Source organism: Gracilinanus agilis, chromosome 4 (assembly GCF_016433145.1).
Source record: "Gracilinanus agilis isolate LMUSP501 chromosome 4, AgileGrace, whole genome shotgun sequence".
NCBI classification, from domain to species: Eukaryota; Metazoa; Chordata; class Mammalia; order Didelphimorphia; family Didelphidae; genus Gracilinanus; species Gracilinanus agilis.
Genome location: NC_058133.1, coordinates 75,427,507 through 75,448,240, shown reverse-complemented (window position 1 = coordinate 75,448,240; position 20,734 = coordinate 75,427,507). Strand labels below are relative to the sequence as shown.

The 20,734-nt window shown below is 41.2% G+C and overlaps 1 protein-coding gene across 1 annotated transcript in view; it reads right to left on the bottom strand.

The window, feature by feature from the left end:
- Nucleotides 1-9,837, bottom strand: part of QSOX1 (quiescin sulfhydryl oxidase 1) — a 58,052-nt gene extending 48,215 nt beyond the window's left edge. Inside the window, exon 1 of the mRNA XM_044677058.1 lies at nt 9,537-9,837. Coding sequence (XP_044532993.1) covers nt 9,537-9,837 — 301 coding nt within the window. The remainder of the gene's footprint in view (nt 1-9,536) is intronic.
- Nucleotides 9,838-20,734: the final 10,897 nt, after the last annotated feature.

Sequence of the window (20,734 nt, the reverse complement as noted above, 5' to 3'; positions counted from 1 at the left end):
TCCTAGCACAGAGCAAGTATTTCATGTTTGTTCAACTGGATTGGTTCCTCTCCTTCCCAAAGCGCAGCAAAGAGGGGGCAGAAAATGGCAGCTCTAGCCCCAACACCCACTGCCACCTGCATGTCACCATCCCATGAGAAGGACTCAGTTCACTTCTGAGAGATAGATGTTTGGTCATCTTGTTCTAGGAAACATTCACTTGACTGGAGTTGGCTAGAAGTCCCAGGTACACTAAGAAACAATGGACAGAGCCTGGGAGATCAGGTTAGAACAAAGCTTCCTCTGAAATGAACTCCATTTAATAAAGGAGGGGGAAGTAAGAATGGGGGAAGGTGGCACGCATAGACAATAATTAAGGCTAGGTCATTTCCCCAAAAATAGGTTAGAAAAATTCATTCCAATGATGCAGTGGTTTCACTGTGTGACAATCCCTTGCTCCAAGATGTCCAGGTTACACTCCCCCATCTCCCCAACCTCTGCTAATTATTTCCTATTTTTCCTATATATAACTTGGGTATATGGAATTTTTTTTTTGGTATATTGTCTCTCCTATTAGATTGTCTACTCCCTGAGGGCAGGGACTGGCTTTTCCTTTTCTTTTTATTTCCAATAGCTTAAAGCAGTGATGGAAAACCTATGGCATGGGTGCAAAAGATGGCACACAGGGTGCTCTCTATGGGCACTTGGCTACCCTCCCTCTATACTCTACTCCCAGAGTTCTTTACTAGAAAGGCAGAGGGACTTGGGTGGAGCTGCTCCCTTCCCCCTCTCCATTACACCTAAGGACATTTTTTTCACATCATCCACCCTTCCATCCAGCAGCCCAATGGGAACACTTTCTCCCTCCCCTGTGTGGGGTAAAGGGGGTGACAGGTATGCCCAGCATGTGGGGGTGTGGGGGGAGGGCACAATGTGTGATCTCTGGTGGGGGGGCCCAGGCACTCAGTCTGGGATGGGGAAGGAGTGCGGCACTCCATCTCTAAAAAGTCTGCCATCACTGGCTTAGTGAAAGACACACAGTAAGCTCTTATTAAATATTCCTGGAAGGATTGATGGACTGACACATAGAGGGAAATAGGGAAATTCTGGCTGTTCTCTGAGATAGTCTGACCCTGCTGAAGGCTGGAAATAGATTAGACTCCTACTACTATCTTTAAGAACCATCACAGCATGGGATACTATTGTGCTCAAAGGAATAATGAACTGGAGGAATTCCATGTGAACTGGAATGACCTCCAGGAATTGATGCAGAGTGAAAGAAGCAGAGCCAGAAGAACATTATACACAGAGACTGATACACTGTGGTAAAATAGAATGTAATGGACTTCTGTACTAGCAGCAATGCAATGACCCAGGACAGTTCTGAGGAGCTTATGAGAAAGAACACTATCCACATTCAGAGGAAGAACTGTGGGAGTAGAAACACAGAAGAAAAACAACTGCTTGATCACATGGGTGGATGGAGATATGATTGGGAATGTAGACTCTAAGCAACCACCTTAATGCAAATATCAATAATATGGAAATAGGTCTTGATCAATGACACATGTAAAACCCAATGGAATTGCTTGTTGGCTATGGGAGGGAGTGGGAGGAGAGAAGGGAAAGAACATGAATCATGTAACCATGGAAAAATTCTCTTAATTAATAAATTAAATAAAAATTTTTGAAAAGAACCACCACAGCCTTCTCTTTTAAGGAAAGCTTTGGGGGGAGGGGGGGCTGGAGAAAGTGAGGAAGAATGGAAGCTGGCCAGAAACAGAGAAGGCTTCCAGCTATCTCTTTCTCCCTATAGCTAAAAACCACCAGGCTGTACTACTGGGTCTTTCCATGGCAAAGATTCAGCTTCCACACAATAGGGTTTCAGAGCAGGTCTGACACAGTCCTAATGGCCCAACACTAAGAATACCATAAAAGGAAGGGCAGAAGTCAGGGGATAGAAAGGAAAATTGGTGAAGCACAATCCCCTCCCCAACTCTAATAGGCTATAGAAAGTGACCCATATTTTTAAAGTACCTGCTATTACTTACAAGGTATCAGGAAACAGTGCCTGCCCCCGATTCCATTCTCCTGGGAAGATGGCACAAAGACAAAGAAATGCAAGATGCTCAACTGGGTTGTAAGTTCAGTGTTTTGCACACAAGCAGAAACTAGATTTCCCCCTCTCTGTCATGGAAACCATGCAGCTGGCTATCATCCCAGCCCCTGGCAACATCAGGAGGAGGTTAATTTTTGTCAGGTGCTAGGAGATCCTGAGATGAAAAATGTTACACTGAGGAATTAATGGCAATACCTTAATGGGCCCTAATGATATTTAAATGTCCTGCTGAAACACTAATCATTTTGGATTTTACTATTCATAGTCCCATTATTAGTAATAATAATAATAGGAAGGAGCTCTTCCTACCTGTAGCATCAAATACAGGTACATATGAGTGGAGTTAATCCCTGTCCAAACAGGAATGCCTCTTGGGGAAAGGTGCTTTCAAATTGCCCCATGACTCAAGTGCCATGTTTCTGAATGTCTAACGACATCAGCACGTCCTATGATGTGAGCCCAAATCTGGTCTCTCTAGGAAAACATTCTGTGGTGTTATGATTGCCTTGGGTAGGGCGATTCTGTGGTTCTGTCATTTCTCATAAAGCAACACACACACACACACACACACACACACACAAGCATTTTACAGATGAAGAAACTGAGGTAAGCAGGGCTAAGTGTCTGAGGTTTTATTTGAACTCATGGAAGCTGTCATAGCTTATAAAATTAAATGGCCAGCACCTACAGAGCCCCTGAAAACTAGTGAAGTACTTTATGTATGTTATTTCATTTGATCCTTCCAATAATCCGGTGAAGATGCTACTATTATTATCCCCATTTTATAAAAAATGAAACTGAGACTAAGGAAGGTTAGGTGACTTGCCCAAGGTCACACAAGGAATAAATGTTTGAGGAAGTTATTTGAACTCTGATCGTCTTGATTTCAAGAATAGCACCCTGCCCACTACCACTATGTAGCTTGTTGTGAAGCAGAGGGACAGAGGTAGCACTCAAGGGAACACTTCACCACCTAGTCACTCTGTCAACTTAAGCTCCTAAGCAGGGAAATCTCACCATCATTCATTTAGCATCTATTTTAATTCATTGGTTATAAATGTGTTCTTTACTTCTTTCTTTCTTTCTTTCTCTTTCTCTTCCTTCCTTCCTCTTTCTTTCCTCCTTTCTTCCTTCCTTCCTTTCTTTTTTTTCTTTCTTTCTTTTTCCTTATGACTTAGAATCAATACTAAGTATCAGTTCCAAGGCAGAAAAGTGGTAAGGGCAGGGCAACTGAGGTTAACTATCTTGCCCAGGGTCACACAGCTAGAAAGTATCTGAGGTCAGATTTGAACCCAGGACCTCCCATCTCCAGCCCTGGCTCTCTATCCACTGAGCCACCTAGCTGCTCCTATAGGTGTTATTTCTCCAAAAGAACATAAGCTTCTTGAGGGCAGCCACTGTTTTTTGCATGCTTAGAATGTACATCCTCTTTACTTCTACCTCTTGGAATACCAACTTCCCTTCAAGAGTCAGCCCAAGTGCCCCATTCAGAAGCACCAGACAACTCCTGGTTCCCCCAATTGCTAAAGATCTTCTGTCTTGCATATACCATTGTGTGTACATCCTGTCTTCCCTGTTAGAAAGCATGTTCTTTGACCCCAAGGGACGATTCATGTCTTCATATATCCAGTGCCTAGCACAGTGCATGGCATATAGTAGACCTTCTTTCTGTTTCTTACATACAACACTTCATCTCTCATCTCTACATCTTGGTACTGATTATCCTCCATGCCTGGAATATATCCCCCTCCTTACCTCAGCCTCAGACAGATCCTCTCTTCCTCAAGCACCATCTTATGCCTGAAGCCTTTCCTGATTCTCCTCTTTGCTAGTGCCTCCTTTTCAAAAAGACTTTGTATATACTTGCCTTTATTCACCTTGTCTTTATGCTGGACATATAGTGTTTATTTCTTTGTTCTACTTTGTTGTATCCAACTCTTCGTGACCCCATTTGGGGTTTTCTTAGCAAAGATACTAGAGTGGTTTGCCATTGCCTTCTCCAGTTCATTTTACAGATGAAGAAACTGAGGCAATCAGGGTTAAATTTCCCAGGGTCACACAGCTAAGAAGTACCTGAGGTCAGATTTGAACTCAGGAATCTGAGGATCCTTGACTCCAGTCAGCATGTGATCCATTGTGACACCTAGTTGCCTCCTAGACATAGAAGCTAAGTGACTTGCCTAAGTATCTGAGGTTGGATTTGAACTGGAGTCTTCTTGACTCTAGGTCCAGTGTTCTTAAGCACTGACCCTCACCACCAAGGTGAATTAGATGGCACTAGATCTCCCTATTTCCAAGCAAGCCCTATGGACTTCCCTTTTATGACTTTTCTCCTGCATGACTGCTGTTGATATCCGAGTTAACTTGATTTTACTTATGAAAAATTGGGGGTTGGGGAGGCATTCAATGAGCCATAGACCTTTTAGAGCCCTCTGTTCATGGCAAAAAATGGTCAACAGACTTATGTGGCTGTAGCTACTGTCTCTGGAAGTGAGATTAGCAGCTTGTAGTTGGTTACTCCCCTATTAGAAAGTAATGAATTATTTTACTGAACTAGAAAAGATAATAAGAAAATTCATTTAAGACAGGGGTCGGCAACATATGGCTCTCGAGCCATATCTGGCTCTTTTGAGGGCCAGATATGGCTCTTTCTGCAGGAGCCATAAAGTCAATTTTTTTTTCAGGCGCTGTTACAGGAGCGCACTGTGAGCACTGTACGGCTCTCACGAAATTACATTTTAAAAAATGTGGTGTTTATGGCTCTCACGGCCAAAAAGGTTGCTGACCCCTGATTTAAGAGAACAAAAGATCAAGAATATCAAGGGAATTAATGAAAAATGTAAAGGAAGAAGGCCTAGCAATATCAGACTTTAAATTGTATTAGAAAAGAGGTTAATTATCAAAACTATCTGGTACTAGTGTAATAGGTATAGGCTTTAAAAGTATAAAAGCAGGTTTTTGCAAGCATATTAGGGAAAGCCTTTGCTGGAAGTCATGGACATTCTGAATGGAATGCAGGGGGTAGAGAGGAGAGAGCTGAGCAACAGACATTGCTGTTTTGAGAGGGGTTTGGAGCAGAAGTGCCAATCAGCAGTCCCTATTTGACCTGGGATCTATAGTATTATACATTGCTTTATTCCCCAAGGAATACAATGTATTCTAACACTAGGTAAGAAATGGAAAAGTAGAGGAACAGAACAGACATTCAATAAACAGTAGTAAAAGATTATAGTAGAATTGTGTTCAACAAAAATAAAGATCCAGGCTTTTGGGATAAGAATTCATTATTTGATAAAAATTGTTGGGAAAACTGGAAAGTAGTCTGGCAGAAACTAGCTATTGACCAATATCTTATATCAGTGACTAAGATGAAAATCTAAATGGATACATGATCTAGACATAAAGGGAGATATCATAAGTAAATTAAAAGCTCTGGGAATATATTACCTACCAGATTTATGGATAGAAAAAGAATTTATAAAATGGATAATTTAAGTTAAATTAAATTTAAAAGGTTTTGTACAAATAAAAAATGAAGTCAGATGTAGAAAGAAAGCAAAAAACTGGGGGAGGGGAATTTTATAGATTGTTTCTTAGATGAATGTTTCATATCTATGATATATAATGAACTTTGTCAAATTTATAAGAATGAGCCATTCTCCAATTTATAAGAGGTCAACATATCTGAACAAATAGTTTTGGGATGAAGAAATGAAAGCTATATATAACCACATGAAAAACACTCTAAGTCATTATTGATTAGAGAAATAAAAGTCAAAACAACTCTAAGATATAATCTCATACCTAACAGACTGGCTAAAATGATAAAAGTTGAAAGGGATGTAGAAAAATGGAGATACTAATACACTATTGGTAGAACCGTGAACTGATCCACCCATTTTGAAGAGCAATCTGGAATTATGCCCAAAGAATTATAAAAATGTGTATACCTTTTGACCCCATAATGCCACTATTAGGTTTGTTTCCTAAGATAAGGGAAAAAAGAAAAATAGCTGAATATTCTAAAATTTTTATAGCAGCTCTCTTTGTGGTGGCAAAGAACTGGAAACTGAAGGGATGTCCATCAATTGGAGAATGGTTAAGAAACCTGCAAAAACTTGTATGAACTGATGCAGGATGAAGTGAGCAATACCAGGGAATGATTTCTACAATTGACAATATTGTAAAGACAAACAACTCTGAAGACTTAAGAGTTATGATCAGGGCAGTGGCCAATCACAATTCAATCACCAATCAATAGATGAAGCCTTCTGTCTACTTCCCAATGGAGAGATCATGGACTCAAGGTGGAGAAATAGACATATATTTTTGGTCATGGCCAATTCATTTCTTCACCATGCATTTTTTTATGAAGGATTTGGTTTTTTCTTTTTTTTTTTAAGCTGAGGAAAGGGGCATGTGAAAAGAAAAAACAAATGCTTGTTAATTGGGAAACAAAAAGGTGAAAGAAAGAGAAAAAATGGATCCATTACTTGAAACAATGATTCTAGTTGTGGTTCTGGGGTTCAAGTTGGAAGATATAGGCAGGGTAAAGGGAATAAGTTATTTCCATTTTGAGTAGCTTCCTATCACCAATTAATAGGTTCTGAATAAAAACTCTCCCTGACCCTGGCAAAAAGTAAGGCAGATGCAATCTTCAGCTATCTACAGATGACTGGTAGCAGAGGAGACTAGTATAAGCTTCTCATCTCACCTTACCATCCCCCTCATGCTCCCACCACTTGCCCTGTACTTTAATTGACAGAAAACACATGTCATATTCCTAGGAACTCAATTCCTTGATGACCAGGAACCAGGATCTGGCTCAGAAAGCCATCTCAAGTCTGGAAGATCCCACACAGTAGCAGGCTGGGTCAGTATCTGGGTGTGTATTTCAAGGGAAAACTTTTGGGGTGCAGAGGTCAGGTTGGTGAGTCATCTAGAAAGATGTCCTTCATTCCTGAACCTTCAGACTAAATGGAGGAAATGTCATAGACTGATTCTCCAGCCTGGTTCCAACCCATAGGATCAATGATTTAGAGCTGAAAGGGATCTTAAGGCCACAACTCTCATTTTATAATTAAGGAAACTGAGACCAGAAAGGCAGTGATTGGTTGTTACATAGGGATACATAATTGTGGAGCTAGGATCTGAACACAGGTCCTCTTGACTTCAAATCCTGTGCCCTTTCCATTGTACCATAAGGTTTTTCAGATCAGTTCACATCTAGCCATCACTGGGTCTCACCTAACTCCTATTATCCAAAAATCTTTGAGCATGAATAGAAAACAGAATTCCCCTTTCCTCTATGTTGTAGCACATAATGTCTTTCTTAAACTTAGCTCAGCCTCTGTCATTACAGTGCCATACTAGGCATTCTTCACTTCCTGCCATGACCCATAATGGGCTGACATCACTGACGTACTTTTAGTCAAGGGACTTGCTCAAAGGTAGATGGTTTTCTGAAATAGAGGGCACACTGAGGAGGGAATGCAATTAATACCCAAATGGGAAGTATAATATTGTTTGTAATATCCTAATTTTTAAAAAATTGGGTCCATTACTAAAGAGTTTAAGAAAATAAAAAAAGAAAAAGAGCTTAGGATTTACCATTTATGACCCATGTAGTAGTAGGAAAGTCACTTTACTTTTCTGGGTCATAATTCCCTCATCTGTAAAATGATAGGATAAGGATAAGAGACTTTGAAGGTACCTTCCAGTTTTAGGCCTACCTGATACAATAATTCCTGATCTCCATTTAGAATCATTCTGCCACCAAATAAGCTATAATCTATTCAATAGGAAGCTAGTTTCCATTTCCTCTTTCTCAAGAAGTTTGGGTCTCTTTGTGGCCTTTTGTGTCAGTTTTTCAAGTGGGGCTCTATAAAGACTCCACTTTTAATTACAAAAAAAAAAGTGATACCATTTGGAGACAATGAACAAGAAGCAAGGGCCTACCAATCTGGGGCATCAAGAGAAGTTTTTGATTCAAGATAAAAAAAAAAAAAAAAAAAACAGCAAATTGGATGATAAAAAAAGGATGGTCAGGGGCAGCTATGTGGCTCAGTGGATTGAGAGCCAGGCTTAGAGATGAGAGGTCCTAGGTTCAAATCTGGCCTTAGACTCTTCCTAGCTATGTGACCTTGGGCAAGTCACTTAACCCCCATTGCCTACCCTTTACCACTCTTCTGCCTTGGAGCCAACACACAGTATTGACTCCAAGATGGAAGGTGAGGGTTTTAAGGGGAAAAAAAAAAGATGGTCATAGGACTGGAAAATGGGAAAATATAATAATTATCTTGGGGAAAGTTCTAATTTTTTATTATGAGTTCTAATATTCTCAGAGCTGGGAAACCTTAGGGTTGAAGTAAGAGATTAGGGTAGGGGTAAGGAAATGTCCACAAGAAAGAGAAATAAAATATCAAAAGGAGAGGAAAGGAGACTAGGCATGAAAAGAGAAAAGGACCTCCAGAACCAGTGAGAATGGCAAGTCAAAAAAGTTTAAATTAGAGTAAGGCACCAGAATATAGCTAAACAACAAAGAGGATCAGATGGAGGAATACATTCACTATAATCACTGTGATCTAAGGGGGGGGGGCAGTTTTTTTTTTTTTTTTATCCCCATTGGCACAGGAACACGGAATTATAGGTGGATATAACTGAAGGGGAGGAAACTGATCCAAAGGAGGCATTAGCACGAAAATGTCAATGTCAACACAGGAGATCTGGGACAGATGGGTTCAGGTAGAGGAAAGAGTAAGAAACTCAGAAAGTCATGAGAAGTGGGAACAGCAGTAGCTTCTAAGGAGAGGCAGAGAGAGAGAGATGAGAGAGACAGATGGACGGACAGACAGACAGACAGACAGACTGGAGGGGGGGGAGACTAGGGGAAGGGGAAGGAGACAGAGAGACGGAGACAGAGAGAGAGAGAGACAAGGAGAGAGAGAGGAAGAGACAGACCGGCAGCGGGAAACAGAGACTGAGAGACAGAGGGAGACCTATGAGGGAGAGGCCCAGGATGGAAAAGGAAAAAAAAGGTCATGGTTAACAGAAAAGAGAAGCCATCAGGACTAGGGCCATGAGAGTAAGAGTAGAAAGATGCGGGGCAGGGAAAGAAGAGAAGAAAAAGGGACACAGGCCGAGGAGGCAGCGAAGCCTGAGGATAATAGGCTGGGGGCAGGGGCGGAAGAAGGTCCATTTGGGGGATTGAAAAGGATGCTTGGCCAGAGGGAAGGAGAGTGAGAGAGCAATGTCTCAGAGTGAAGGGAGAGGCAGGGGGAGGAGGACAGTATCGACACCGAAGGAGAGAAATGGAGAAGGAGAAAGAGGTAATAAAGGAGCCCTACTGCAAGCTGCGGAAATTAGTCCTGAAGGCCAGTGGGCCCGGGTAGCCCGGGAGAGCCGGGACATGGAGATGGGGTGCGGGGCAGTTGCTCACCTTTGACTTCATTGGCCAACGCTTTCCATTTGGGGGCGAAGGCGATACAGTGTCCGCACCAGGAGGCGAAGAATTCTACTACCCAGGAGCTGGGGGAGCCCAGGACAGTCGGACGCAAGGTGTTCTGCCCCAGGAGCATCAGGGAGTCACTGGGGGAGTAGAGCACCGAGCGCACTCGCGCCGCGTCCGCCCGGGTTACCAAGAGCGCAGCTAGGAGTAGCAGCACGAGCAGCCGACTGAGCGCCCCGGAGCCGAAGTCCGGGCCCACGGTGGCTGCGGAGCAGCGGCCGCGCTTCCCCATTCTCGGCAGGAGCCTGCTGCCAGCGGCTGCAGCCAAGTTTACGATTCCTCAGGGGCGCTGCTGAGGCGCAGCTGCCGGCAGCAGCAGGGTACTCCAGCACCCCGGCTGGCTGCGCCCGCCCCCTGGGGCGGAGCGAGGAGACTCCTCCCCCTCAAAGCCACGCCCACCAAGGCAGGAGCTGTCGGGGGAAGTTGGGGGGCCCTCTTTCTTCCTTTCCCTTCCCCCTCCCGCTTCCTTCCGAAGAGGCAGCTCAGAATTTGGGGAATAGGTTTACGTGTGTATATTATTACTGATATCTACTGGACTCAGACGCAGGGGTGCCCCAGCGCCGAGACATCTGCAAGGGTGGCCCTCCATGTCGGGTACAGCACTTTCCCACTTTACAACAACCGGTTTCGGGGTCCTTTGCACATCGTCCCCACCCCCATTCCTCTTCCCCAATGACCCTGCCAGGCCTGGCCTCAAAGATGAGCAGTGCAGGGCAGGGCAGGGCTGGGAAGGAGCCCTCTTCCTTGTGTAACCTGCTTTGGCCTTAAGATGGAGACGCCACCAGGGTTCCCAAGATTTCTATGTGAGGAACTTTTTTTTTTTTTCTTTGATAGATAAGGGAAAAGAAGCTCTCTCCCTTCCATGGACCAGAGGCACCAAGAAGTGTGAAACACTAGGGAGGATGTTATTCAGGGGAAATCCTCTGTGTTCAGCCCTCTTTACATTCTCCATTCACTTTCAACAATTTCCCTCCTTCTTCCCCTTCCACACGAAGACGGAGAGCAGTAGCTGGGGTTAGCATGAGTTTAGTCATAATACTGATTGATTGTGATATTGATACTGATATTGGATCTCTGTTCTGCTTTGGGCTTCTCATATTTATGTATAGGTTTCTGTCACAGGACCAGCCCTTGGCAAAATTGAAAAGTTAAAAAAAAGAAAAGCAGCTTCCCACATTGCTCCTCCCCTTCCCACCTCCCTTTTCTCAGCACGGTCGCTCTAAGTTGGCACCCAGATCTCTCATACCATCCCATGGTTTCTCAAGAGCCTCCTCCACTCTCCCATCAGTTTGCCACTTCAAACAAACCCTGCCCACCTCTTTGGCCCAGGGTTCTGGATCATAAGGGACCTTTGCTCTAACTATTGTTCTCTTTGCCTGGTCTGGATCCAAACTTTGATGACAGACTCTGAGAAGTCTTTCTGATTCCTCAATTCCAGCCTCACATAAAACTTAGTTGATGTTTCTTTGCTGTTTTATCTTTGTGGGAAACTGAGGAGCCTTAGAAGTCACCTCACAGAAGGAGACAGGCAGAAAATAAAATTTGTGAGATACCACAGGAAGTAACATTGCCCCTGTGTTCTCTGAGATAAAGGAAAGGGAAGTGGTAAGATCTGCATATGGACATACAGATTTGGGTTTCTTTTCCATTTACTTGACTTTGAGATTGGAGGTTTTCTGTTTCCCAGGTGGGGCATAAGAAGGCACTGCAAGCAGGCTTAGTTCTAGAGATTCAAAACTCCAGCTCACCATGCTGTTGGGGTACTTGATGCCAAGAATTGGAGCCAAGATTGCTTATGGACCTGCAAGCAACAGCTTACTTTAGGACTAGACTGCCCTGCTTCAACAGACATTAGCTTCAGTGGCCTGAGTCAGTTTGCTGGTGGACAAAAAAGAGAAGGAAAAGGTGAAATCACAAACAGGGACTTCCTGAACCTGAGGCATTTGATGGCAAATTAGATCCTGAAACAAAAACAAGGCCAGAACAGCTGGGACTAGCAGCTGCTGAAAGTCCTTTTTGATTAATGAAATGGAAGGGAAGACAAAACACAATTCCCTTGATTTTCTTTCCTTATCATTTCCCACCTCTGAGATGGAGTCTAGGGCACGCAACTTATTTCTATCATGTAAAAATAGAGATATTTGGGGATTCCTCCTACCCCAGGACTTCAAAGGTCTGGGACAGTAAACAAGAAGAAATTCAAGTGATGGTGGGAGGCAGTTAGTGTCATATAAGGATCTTTAAACTCATTTTCTTTCATTTTTTTCCCAATAAATTATGTGGCCATGAAATGTTGAATATTTGTGTCTTATGAATTGGGACAGAGATGGGTAATTGACTGAAAAAGAAGGTTCCAAGTGTTGGGTGCAAGTTCTAGAATGAAGAGTCTATGTTCCTGATATTTCGAGTAACATTCTTTGTCATCCCCTAGCCAAATTCCTACCCCAATCAGAAGCCTGGTTGTTCATTCATTTCCTGCCAGTAAGATTGGAGATTGGGATGAGTAATCTAGGCATTTGCTAGCTGAGTGCCCTCTGGTGGTCAGTGGTGACACCATAGCCTTTCGAGATGTTACAACTCTATGGACCATGGAGAAACTTGAGATGAGGTTGTTAGCTCAAGGAGTGTGTCAGGTAGTAGACAACCCAGATAGAATACTCCTTTGATGGATAATTAATACAGTGTCACACCACCTCTCTGTAGGCTTAAAGAAGGCAGGCCTGACTCTATTTGGACAGCTCATACCGAAGTATCATATTGTATTATAGCAAGAATAGGGTGTTATATGCACATAGTAACTTCTTTGTATCTTCACTCAACAAGTATTTAAATTAAATACTCCTACTAAGGGCTAGGTATTTTCCAGGGGCTAAAGATATATAGATTAAAAAAGGAATCAGTTCTTGCCCTCAAGGAGCTTTCATTCTGTGTTTATGTCAGGGAGATAGCATTACACAGATAAGGAAATACAAAACACACACAATGTAATATGGGAGAAGAGGGTGCTACAACTGAGGGGAATCAAGATAAGACTCATTTGGCAATTGAACAGAGCCTTGAAAGAATCTAGGGGCAGAGATGAGAATGGAATGTACTCCAGGGATGGGGGACAGTCTCTGAAAAGGTATGCAGATGGAATGTTATATTCAGGAAACAGTAGGGCAGTTTGGCTGCCCATAGAATACAAGGAGAATGTACAATAAGATTAGGAAGGTAGGACAGCCAGACTGAAAAGCTTTAAATGCCAAATAGAAAAGTTTATATTTTATCTAAGAGGCTAGAGCAGTGATTCCCAAAGTGGGTACTACCGCCCCCTGGTGGGTGCTGCAGTGATCTAGGAAAGTGGTGATGGTCACAGGTGCATTTATCTTTCCTATTAATTGCTATTAAAATTTTTAAAAATTAATTTCCAGAGGGGCTAAGTAATATTTTTTCTGGAAAGGGGGCAGTAGGCCAAAAAAGTTTGGGAACCACTGGGCTAGAGGGAGCCCTGGAAGTTCGCTTATGTTTTCCTTTGTACTGAAGTATCCTAGAATGATTTATGTATATAAAATACTTTATAAATCATAAAGTGCTATATAAATTATAAGATATTAATTTCTCCACCAAAGTCCTACTCCTGTCATCATCTTCCTGATAGACCAGTGAAGGAGAACCTTTTAGAGATAGAGTGCTGGGTCCTGTCCCCATTCCACCCTCCAGATTGAGGACCATGCTGCCCCCAACCCAGACCATGTGCCATGCCCCACCACCACTACCCCACCCAGGGGAGGAAGAGAACACTCCCATTGGACTGCTGGGCAGAGAGGCCAGTAGGGTGAAAAAATATCATCAGGTGCATTGGAAAGGGGGAAGGGAGCAACTCTACCTCAGTCACTCTGCCTTTCTAGTAATGAACTCTGGGTAGGGGGAGGGCAGCCAAGTGCCCATAGAGAGCACTCTGCATGCCATCTTTGGCACCTGTGCCATAGGTTCACCATCACTATGATAGACTATATGGTAGCATAGACTTTGTCTTACCTAACTTTGTGTGCCATCCAGTGCTTAGTCCACAAGCCATCCTTAATAAATGGTTATTGACCATTTATATGACAACAGCAAAAGAAAGCAATAAATGTTGGAGGGGATGTGGCAAAATTGGAACACTAATACACTGTTGGTGGAGTTGTGAATTGGTCCAACCATTTTGGAGGGCAATTTGGAACTATGTACAAAGGACTTTAAATGAATGCCTGCCCTTTGATCCAGCCATATCAGTGCTGGGTTTGTACCCCAAAGAGATAATAAAGAAAAAGACTTGTACAAAAATAATCATAGTTGTGCTCTTTGTAAAAAAATTGGAAAATGAGGGGGTATCCATCAATTAGGGAATGGCTCAATAAATTGTGGTATGTGATGGTGATGGAATATTATTGTGCTGAAAGGAATAAAGAATTGGAGGAATTCCATGTGAAATGGAACAACCTCCAGGAACTGATGCAGAACAAAGGGAGCAGAACCAGAACATTGTACACAGAGACTGATACATTATGGCACAATTGAATGTAATGGACTTTTCTACCAGGAGCAGTGCAATGTCCCAGGACAATCCAGAGTAATTTAGGAGAAAGAATGCTATCCACATTCAGAGAAAGAACTATAGAACCAGAAAGCTTTAGAAAAATAAATGATTGACCACATAGTGTGATAGGGATGTGATTGGGATTTTGATGTTAAAGAATCACTCTACTGAAAATATGAATAATATAGAAATATATTTTGAATAATAATATGAGTATAACCCAATGGAACTGCTTGTTGGCTTTGGGAGGGGAAGTAAGAGGGGGAGAAGTCATGAATCATGTAACTATGGAAAAATATTCTAAATAAAAATTTAAAAAATAAATGTTTATTGAACTTAATAGAATCTTCCCTATATTTCTCTCTTGCTTACAATAGAACTGACCTAGCTTGTGTCCCATTCCTAGTTAACATGATGATCTAGTCTGTGCTAATGAGTTAATAATAGCAATAACTCACATTTACATAGCACTTTGCTTTACACTATCTCATTAATTTTATGAAGCGAGTACTATAATTATTCCCATTCTAGAGATAAGGAAATAGAGACTCAGATGAGATATTACTCATTCAGGGTCACAGGAGCAAGTATCTGAGATAGGATTTAAACTCACTTTTTCCTGACTCCAAGTCTAACATCCTATTCACAAGGGTACACACATTACTGCCAAATTTGCTAACCAAAGCCTCCATCAAAATATAAAACCTTCAGACAAAGCAGTGATCTTAATTCTGAATTTCTAGGCAAAAGGAGACCTTTAGGGATGGAAAAGCCCATCCTGGATCTTTTTTCTTGTGAATCTGCCTGGTCTCAACAACTAGCTTATGTTCAGAGGACCTGAAGTTTCTGGTAGTAGCAGTTCTTTGTTCTCTTTCATAATCCCTTCCTTTCTCCAGTGCTTAGGACAAAGATGTCTGATTCTCTTTCCATTGCATAGTGGTGCTCTCAGAAAATGTTGACTGATCAAAGTACTACTTTCACAGACTTTGCAGGAATAATAAAGTTCAAATGATCTACAAAAAGAATGCTGGCATTGAAGTCAGGTGAGACCTGGGGCTCTATTTCAGTTCTATTTCTTATTAACTGTATCCTCTGGACAAGCTGCTTCTCTGCCCCCTCAGTATTTTCATCTCTAAGATAAAGAATAATAGCTGCCTTGCCTACCTCATACGGTTGTTTAGAAGGGAACTCTCTGTAAACTTTAAAGTGTCATATAGACGTGAATTATTTCATTCTTTCAGTAAATGTTTAATTAGGATCTAACATGTTTTTCCATTTTCTGTTTCTCTTCTAATTTTAATTGCATTAGTTTTGTTGCATTAATAAAATATAAAAATTCACAGAAAAAGGAGATCTTGTTAATACCTTGTTAAATTTTATATTTAGTTTTTTTTAAAACCCTTACCTTCCATCTTGGAATTAATACTGTGTATTGGTTCTAAGGCAGAAGAGTGCTAAAGGCTAGGCAATGGGGGTTAAGTGACTAGCCCAGGGTCACACAGCTAGGAAGTGTATGAGGTCCAGGACCTCCCAGATCTGGACCTGGATCTCAATCCACTGAGCCACCTAGCCTATCCTTCCCTCCCTTTTCCCCCCTAATATTTAGTTTTAAAAAACAAACCATACACAACAGAAGGTCCTCATTTTTATTCCTTGCATAGTCATGTGCCAATGATTGCAAAGTTTACAATAAAGAAGACACACTTTTTAGAGTGAAGGAAAACAAGACATGGTGTATGCACCTGATCATATGATCCAATAAGAAGGTGACTACAATATAAAACCAAAAACCACAAAGGCAAAATTGAGGTATTTGTATTATTCTGTGAGTGTTGGTTTAGAAGCAAGATAAATCTCCCTTTGACAGGGTCAACAAAGTGAAGCTTCAAAGAGGTGGTGGCATTTGAATTGGGCTTCAGAAGGTAAACAGGATTTCAAAAGGCAAAGATGAAGGAGAAGACATTCCAAGCATCAGAAATAATGTGAATAAAGAAACCTTCAAGAAAGACAGACATATTAGAGGAGTGGCAAGAAATAGCTTGGCTGAAGTGTATGATATATATGTGAGATTCTGTTAGAAAGATAGCTTAACACTTAGATTATAAAGCGTATTGAGTGCCAGTCTATATTTTACTCAGTTGATAATGGAGAACCAGGAAGTTTTTGAGCAAGGGAAGTGACATCATCAAACCTGTGTCATCAGGGATCTAGAGACATTTGTACCCTGATTTCTTAGTCAAGATCACAGACTTTAGAGCTAGAAGGGTCAGAGGTTATCAAGTCCAACCCCCTCATTTTACAGATGAGGAAACTGAGGCTAGGAATAGTTAAGTGATTCACCCAAGGTCACAGAGATATTAAATAACAGAAACAGGATTTAAATAGAGATCCGCTGATTAAGGCCACACTCTTGCCCACTGGATCATACTACTTGTCTCCAAATCCAACTTTAGAATTTCTTTCCATCCCATTTCATTAATTCCATTCAGAAGGCACCACCAATAGGATCAGAACATGTGTCATTTCCATTTCTGCAAGTTCTAGATTTTTAAAGAAGGGTTGGGACTATAGCTCCCTCATCCCACAGTCAAGGTGCCTTTGGATTCAAGGAACTATAGGCACACTTAGGTAATCTTCTGGTGTGTACACATATCATTTTCATACAAATGTCTCATAATTCTCTTCCCTGGGGTTCTGTGAGTATTAATCAAGTAATACCAATAGGAAAGCTTTCAGTTCTGAGAGGAGACTGGATAAATGCACAAAGTCTGCTATTGTTCTGTGTCTTAGTTTTATGACAAGGAAAACTTACGAAGTCAGAGATGGAAAAGAAAATTGAAATATTGGAATGGAGTAAAAAAAAAGTCTCTCCATATAGGGGAATAAGAATGACGTTATTAAGCATCCCTCAAAAAAGCCTTTTATAGAAATAAGAAAATATGATAATAGTCATTGGCTCTTTGTACCCTTGTTGAAGTATCCCAAGATAAAAAAAGCAAATGGTGAAGGAAGTCTATTCATTCTAGGAAAGAGAATAGAAGAGGGCATCATAGCCATTCCTTTTCAACTCCATCCTTTCTTATCAATCAATCAATAAATCTGGCCTCAGATACTTCCTAACTATGTGACCCTGGGCAAGTCACTTAACCCCATCTGCCTAGCCCTTACCACTCATCTGCCTTGGAACTGATATTTAGTATCAATTCTAAGATAGACAGTATGGTGTGTTTTTTTTTCAAAAATCAATCAATAAATAAGTATTTATTAGGAGTTCACTATGTATCAGGCACTGTGCTAGACGTTAGGGATACTAGTTCAAAGAATAAACAATTCCTACTAGCAATGAGCTTGCATTCTAGTGAGGAGGCAAGTATACATGTAAATAATTGTGGCATCTTGAAAAGTTAATAAATATAAATATATAAACAAAGTAATTAAATACAAGGTATTTTGAAAGGAAAGGCACTAGCAGTCAGAGGGATTAGGAAAGCCTTCATGCAGTAAGTGGTTCTCAAGTTGCCTTTTAAACAAAGAGAAAGATTTTTTGGTGAGGCAGCAATAAAGAAGGTATGCATTCCAGATATGGGGATGAAGACAGGAGAAAGAAGGTCCATTTGGGGGGACAGAGGTCAGTTTGGCTGAATCACAGGGTGCCAGAGGGGAAGAAATGCCCAACAACGCTGGAAAGATAAGTTGAGAACTGATATTATGGGTCTTTAAAAACTAAATGGAAGATCCTTTATTTTAGCCTAGAGGCAACAGGAAGCCACTGGTTGAGTAAAAGTGTCAGGTGGTCAGATCTATGCTCAAGGATAGCAAACCTTCTCATGAGTCACTCACATGTTATTTGTGAGGAAAAGGATACTTTGTGGGTATCTTAGGCCCTTAGACACCAGCTATATTCAAGACATATTCTGATATTTCCCAGAAAGAGTCCTGGGTGAGAGAAAAATGAGGCAAAGAGAGTGGGATTGAGGGGAGTCGGGGAGAAGGAATGGGCTGCTCCCGAGACTGGACCTGATCTGTATAATGTGACAAATGACACCAGCCACCTTTTCATGCACTCTAAATTCCAGCCAGCCAACAAATCAATTTATTGTTCCCAGTACTCAAGATTCAATCTGCTGTTTCTGTATCTTTACAGCTTTCCTCTCTACCTAGAATGTACTCTTTCCTCACTCGTCACTCTTAGAATCCTTTCTTCAAGGTTCAGCTCATCTGCAGTCTCCTATAAGAAGACTTTTCCTAGCCCCTTAAGTTTAGCATTTTCTTCCTCTTCTTCTAAGCATCTTGTGTTTTTTATGCACTGCTGAGCCCATTGGGGCTGGGATGCTCATCCATCCCCTCAAAACCTAGCTATTATAGACATGGACCAAGTTCAGTCCTGAAGCCAAGTGATTTCTGAAGAGATGAGATATGATCTTTCCCCCTGCCCCCACACTGTGTTTCTTGACATCTCTACTTTTGGACTTCAAGGAAAATACTTTAAACCTTAGGTTGGGTTCATTTTTTTAAAGAATAGATCCCATTGCAGAAAAAAAGTCTAGACACACACATTTACTGAAAAATGAAGTAAAGAGGTCCTCAATGTATGATGTAGAAGTATAGAATATTTCTTCCACAAAAAGAAATGCTTAAAATACTTAAGACTTACAAGTATATATTGACAATGACAAACATAAAGCAGCAACTAAAAATTAAAACAAAAAGCATTTAGTGGAACTTGAATAAACATTTACTTTCATCTTGCCTCAACATGATAAGAATAATTCTCTTTTGGTCTTGTCTTCTGGCAAACCAAGACAAGGCTTGGACTCATCCTTACTGTAGTAATCTTTTTTAAAAATCCCTTTAGTGGTTTTTTTAAGGAAGGGGTGGGAAAGAACCCATATATAGAAAAATATTTATAGCAACTTTTTTGTGGTAGCAAAGAATTGAAAATTGAGGGGATATCCATCAACGAGGAATGGCTGAACAAATTGTGTTATATAATTGCAATAGAATACCAATGTGCTATAAGAAATGATAAACAGGATGATTTCAGAAAAAAAAAAACTAGAAAGACTTAATATGAACTGATGCAAAGTGAAATGAACAGAACCAAGACAACATTGTACACAATAATAGCAATTTTGTATGATGAACAACTGTGAATGACAAACTATTCTCAGCAACAGAGTGATCTAAGACAATCCCTAAGGACTCATGATGGAAAATGCCATCTGCCTCTGGAGAAGAAGCTGATGGAGTGTAAATCCATACAAACATTTCCCTTTCTTCATTTTTGAGGGTTTTTTTTTGTTTGCTATTGTTATTTGAGTTCTATTCTACAAAATGACTATGGAAAAATGCTTTTCATTATTACACTTAGAAAATCTATATGACACTGCTAGCCATCTCAGGGGTTAGAGGGAGTGAGGGAGAGAATTCGAGACTCAAAATTCTTTTTAAAATGTTGGAAACCATTTTTACCTTTATTTGGGGAAATGATTAAATTTTAAAATTTTAAATCACTGTAGTTATTTTAGGGACTACACTTATAATATTCAAGCAGTATTTATGAGAAAGGAGTACTGACTAAGGATCCTAGAAACTTCTAAAGTGGCCACTCTAACATGAGTCCATCTCTCAGGTTTGCTGTTTAGGCACTTGTGCTTAGGGAAGGAAACAGAAAGTATAAGAGGGAACCAGAGTCCAGAGGCCCAGAATCAAACCTACCTAAAGTCAGAAACAGAGAGACAGAGAGAGAGAGAGACAGAGAGAACTACACATGTCAAAAGTGAGGAAGAAAGAGGGAGAAAGATTGGTAGTGCCTAGTCACTCCTTTTGAGGTTTACTTATTTAGAGGCTCTTTCTGGCCCAATGGCCAATCCTTTTTGATGAAGCCACTTCCCCTGCTTCTATCATGGAAGGCCAAAGTTTGCCATCCCAAAGCACCAAATCTTATTATCATTTAATCCTATTAGTCTCACTTTCCTCATCCATAAAATGAATTGGAGAAGGAAATGTCAAACCACTTCAGTATCTTTGCCAAGAGAAGTCCAAATGGGGTCATAAAGAATCAGGCATGACTGAAACTCCTGAACAACATGACCACCTGCAATCTAGTTTGCCTGTGGATGCCAGCTTAAAGCAGAACACTGTGGGTAATGAATGTTTATGATTGTCTCATTCCTTGAAGGCTCAACCTTTTACATCAATGGTTGGCAACCTTTTTGGCCGTGAGAGCCATAAATGCCTGCAGAAGGAGGAGGATGGAGGCAGAAGGCGCTGGAATATGGGGTGGGGGCTGAAGGGCCCCCTGGGGCACATCCTGGGGCTCTGCCCAGACTGGCCAGTCGGGAGGTGGAGCCAGATATGGCTTGAGAGCCATACATTGCTGATCCCTGTTTTAGATGAACCTCATTAGCAGGCTTTCACACTTAGTCCCCATCACTGGTAAGAGAGAAGGCACAGAATTAGAAAGAAAAGATAAGCATTAAGTAAACAAGATATGTGAGGAAGGTAATGCCTAACAGTATCCTAGAAGCAGTGTTGGGCAACTGGTCTCTAGATCACCTGAAATTAA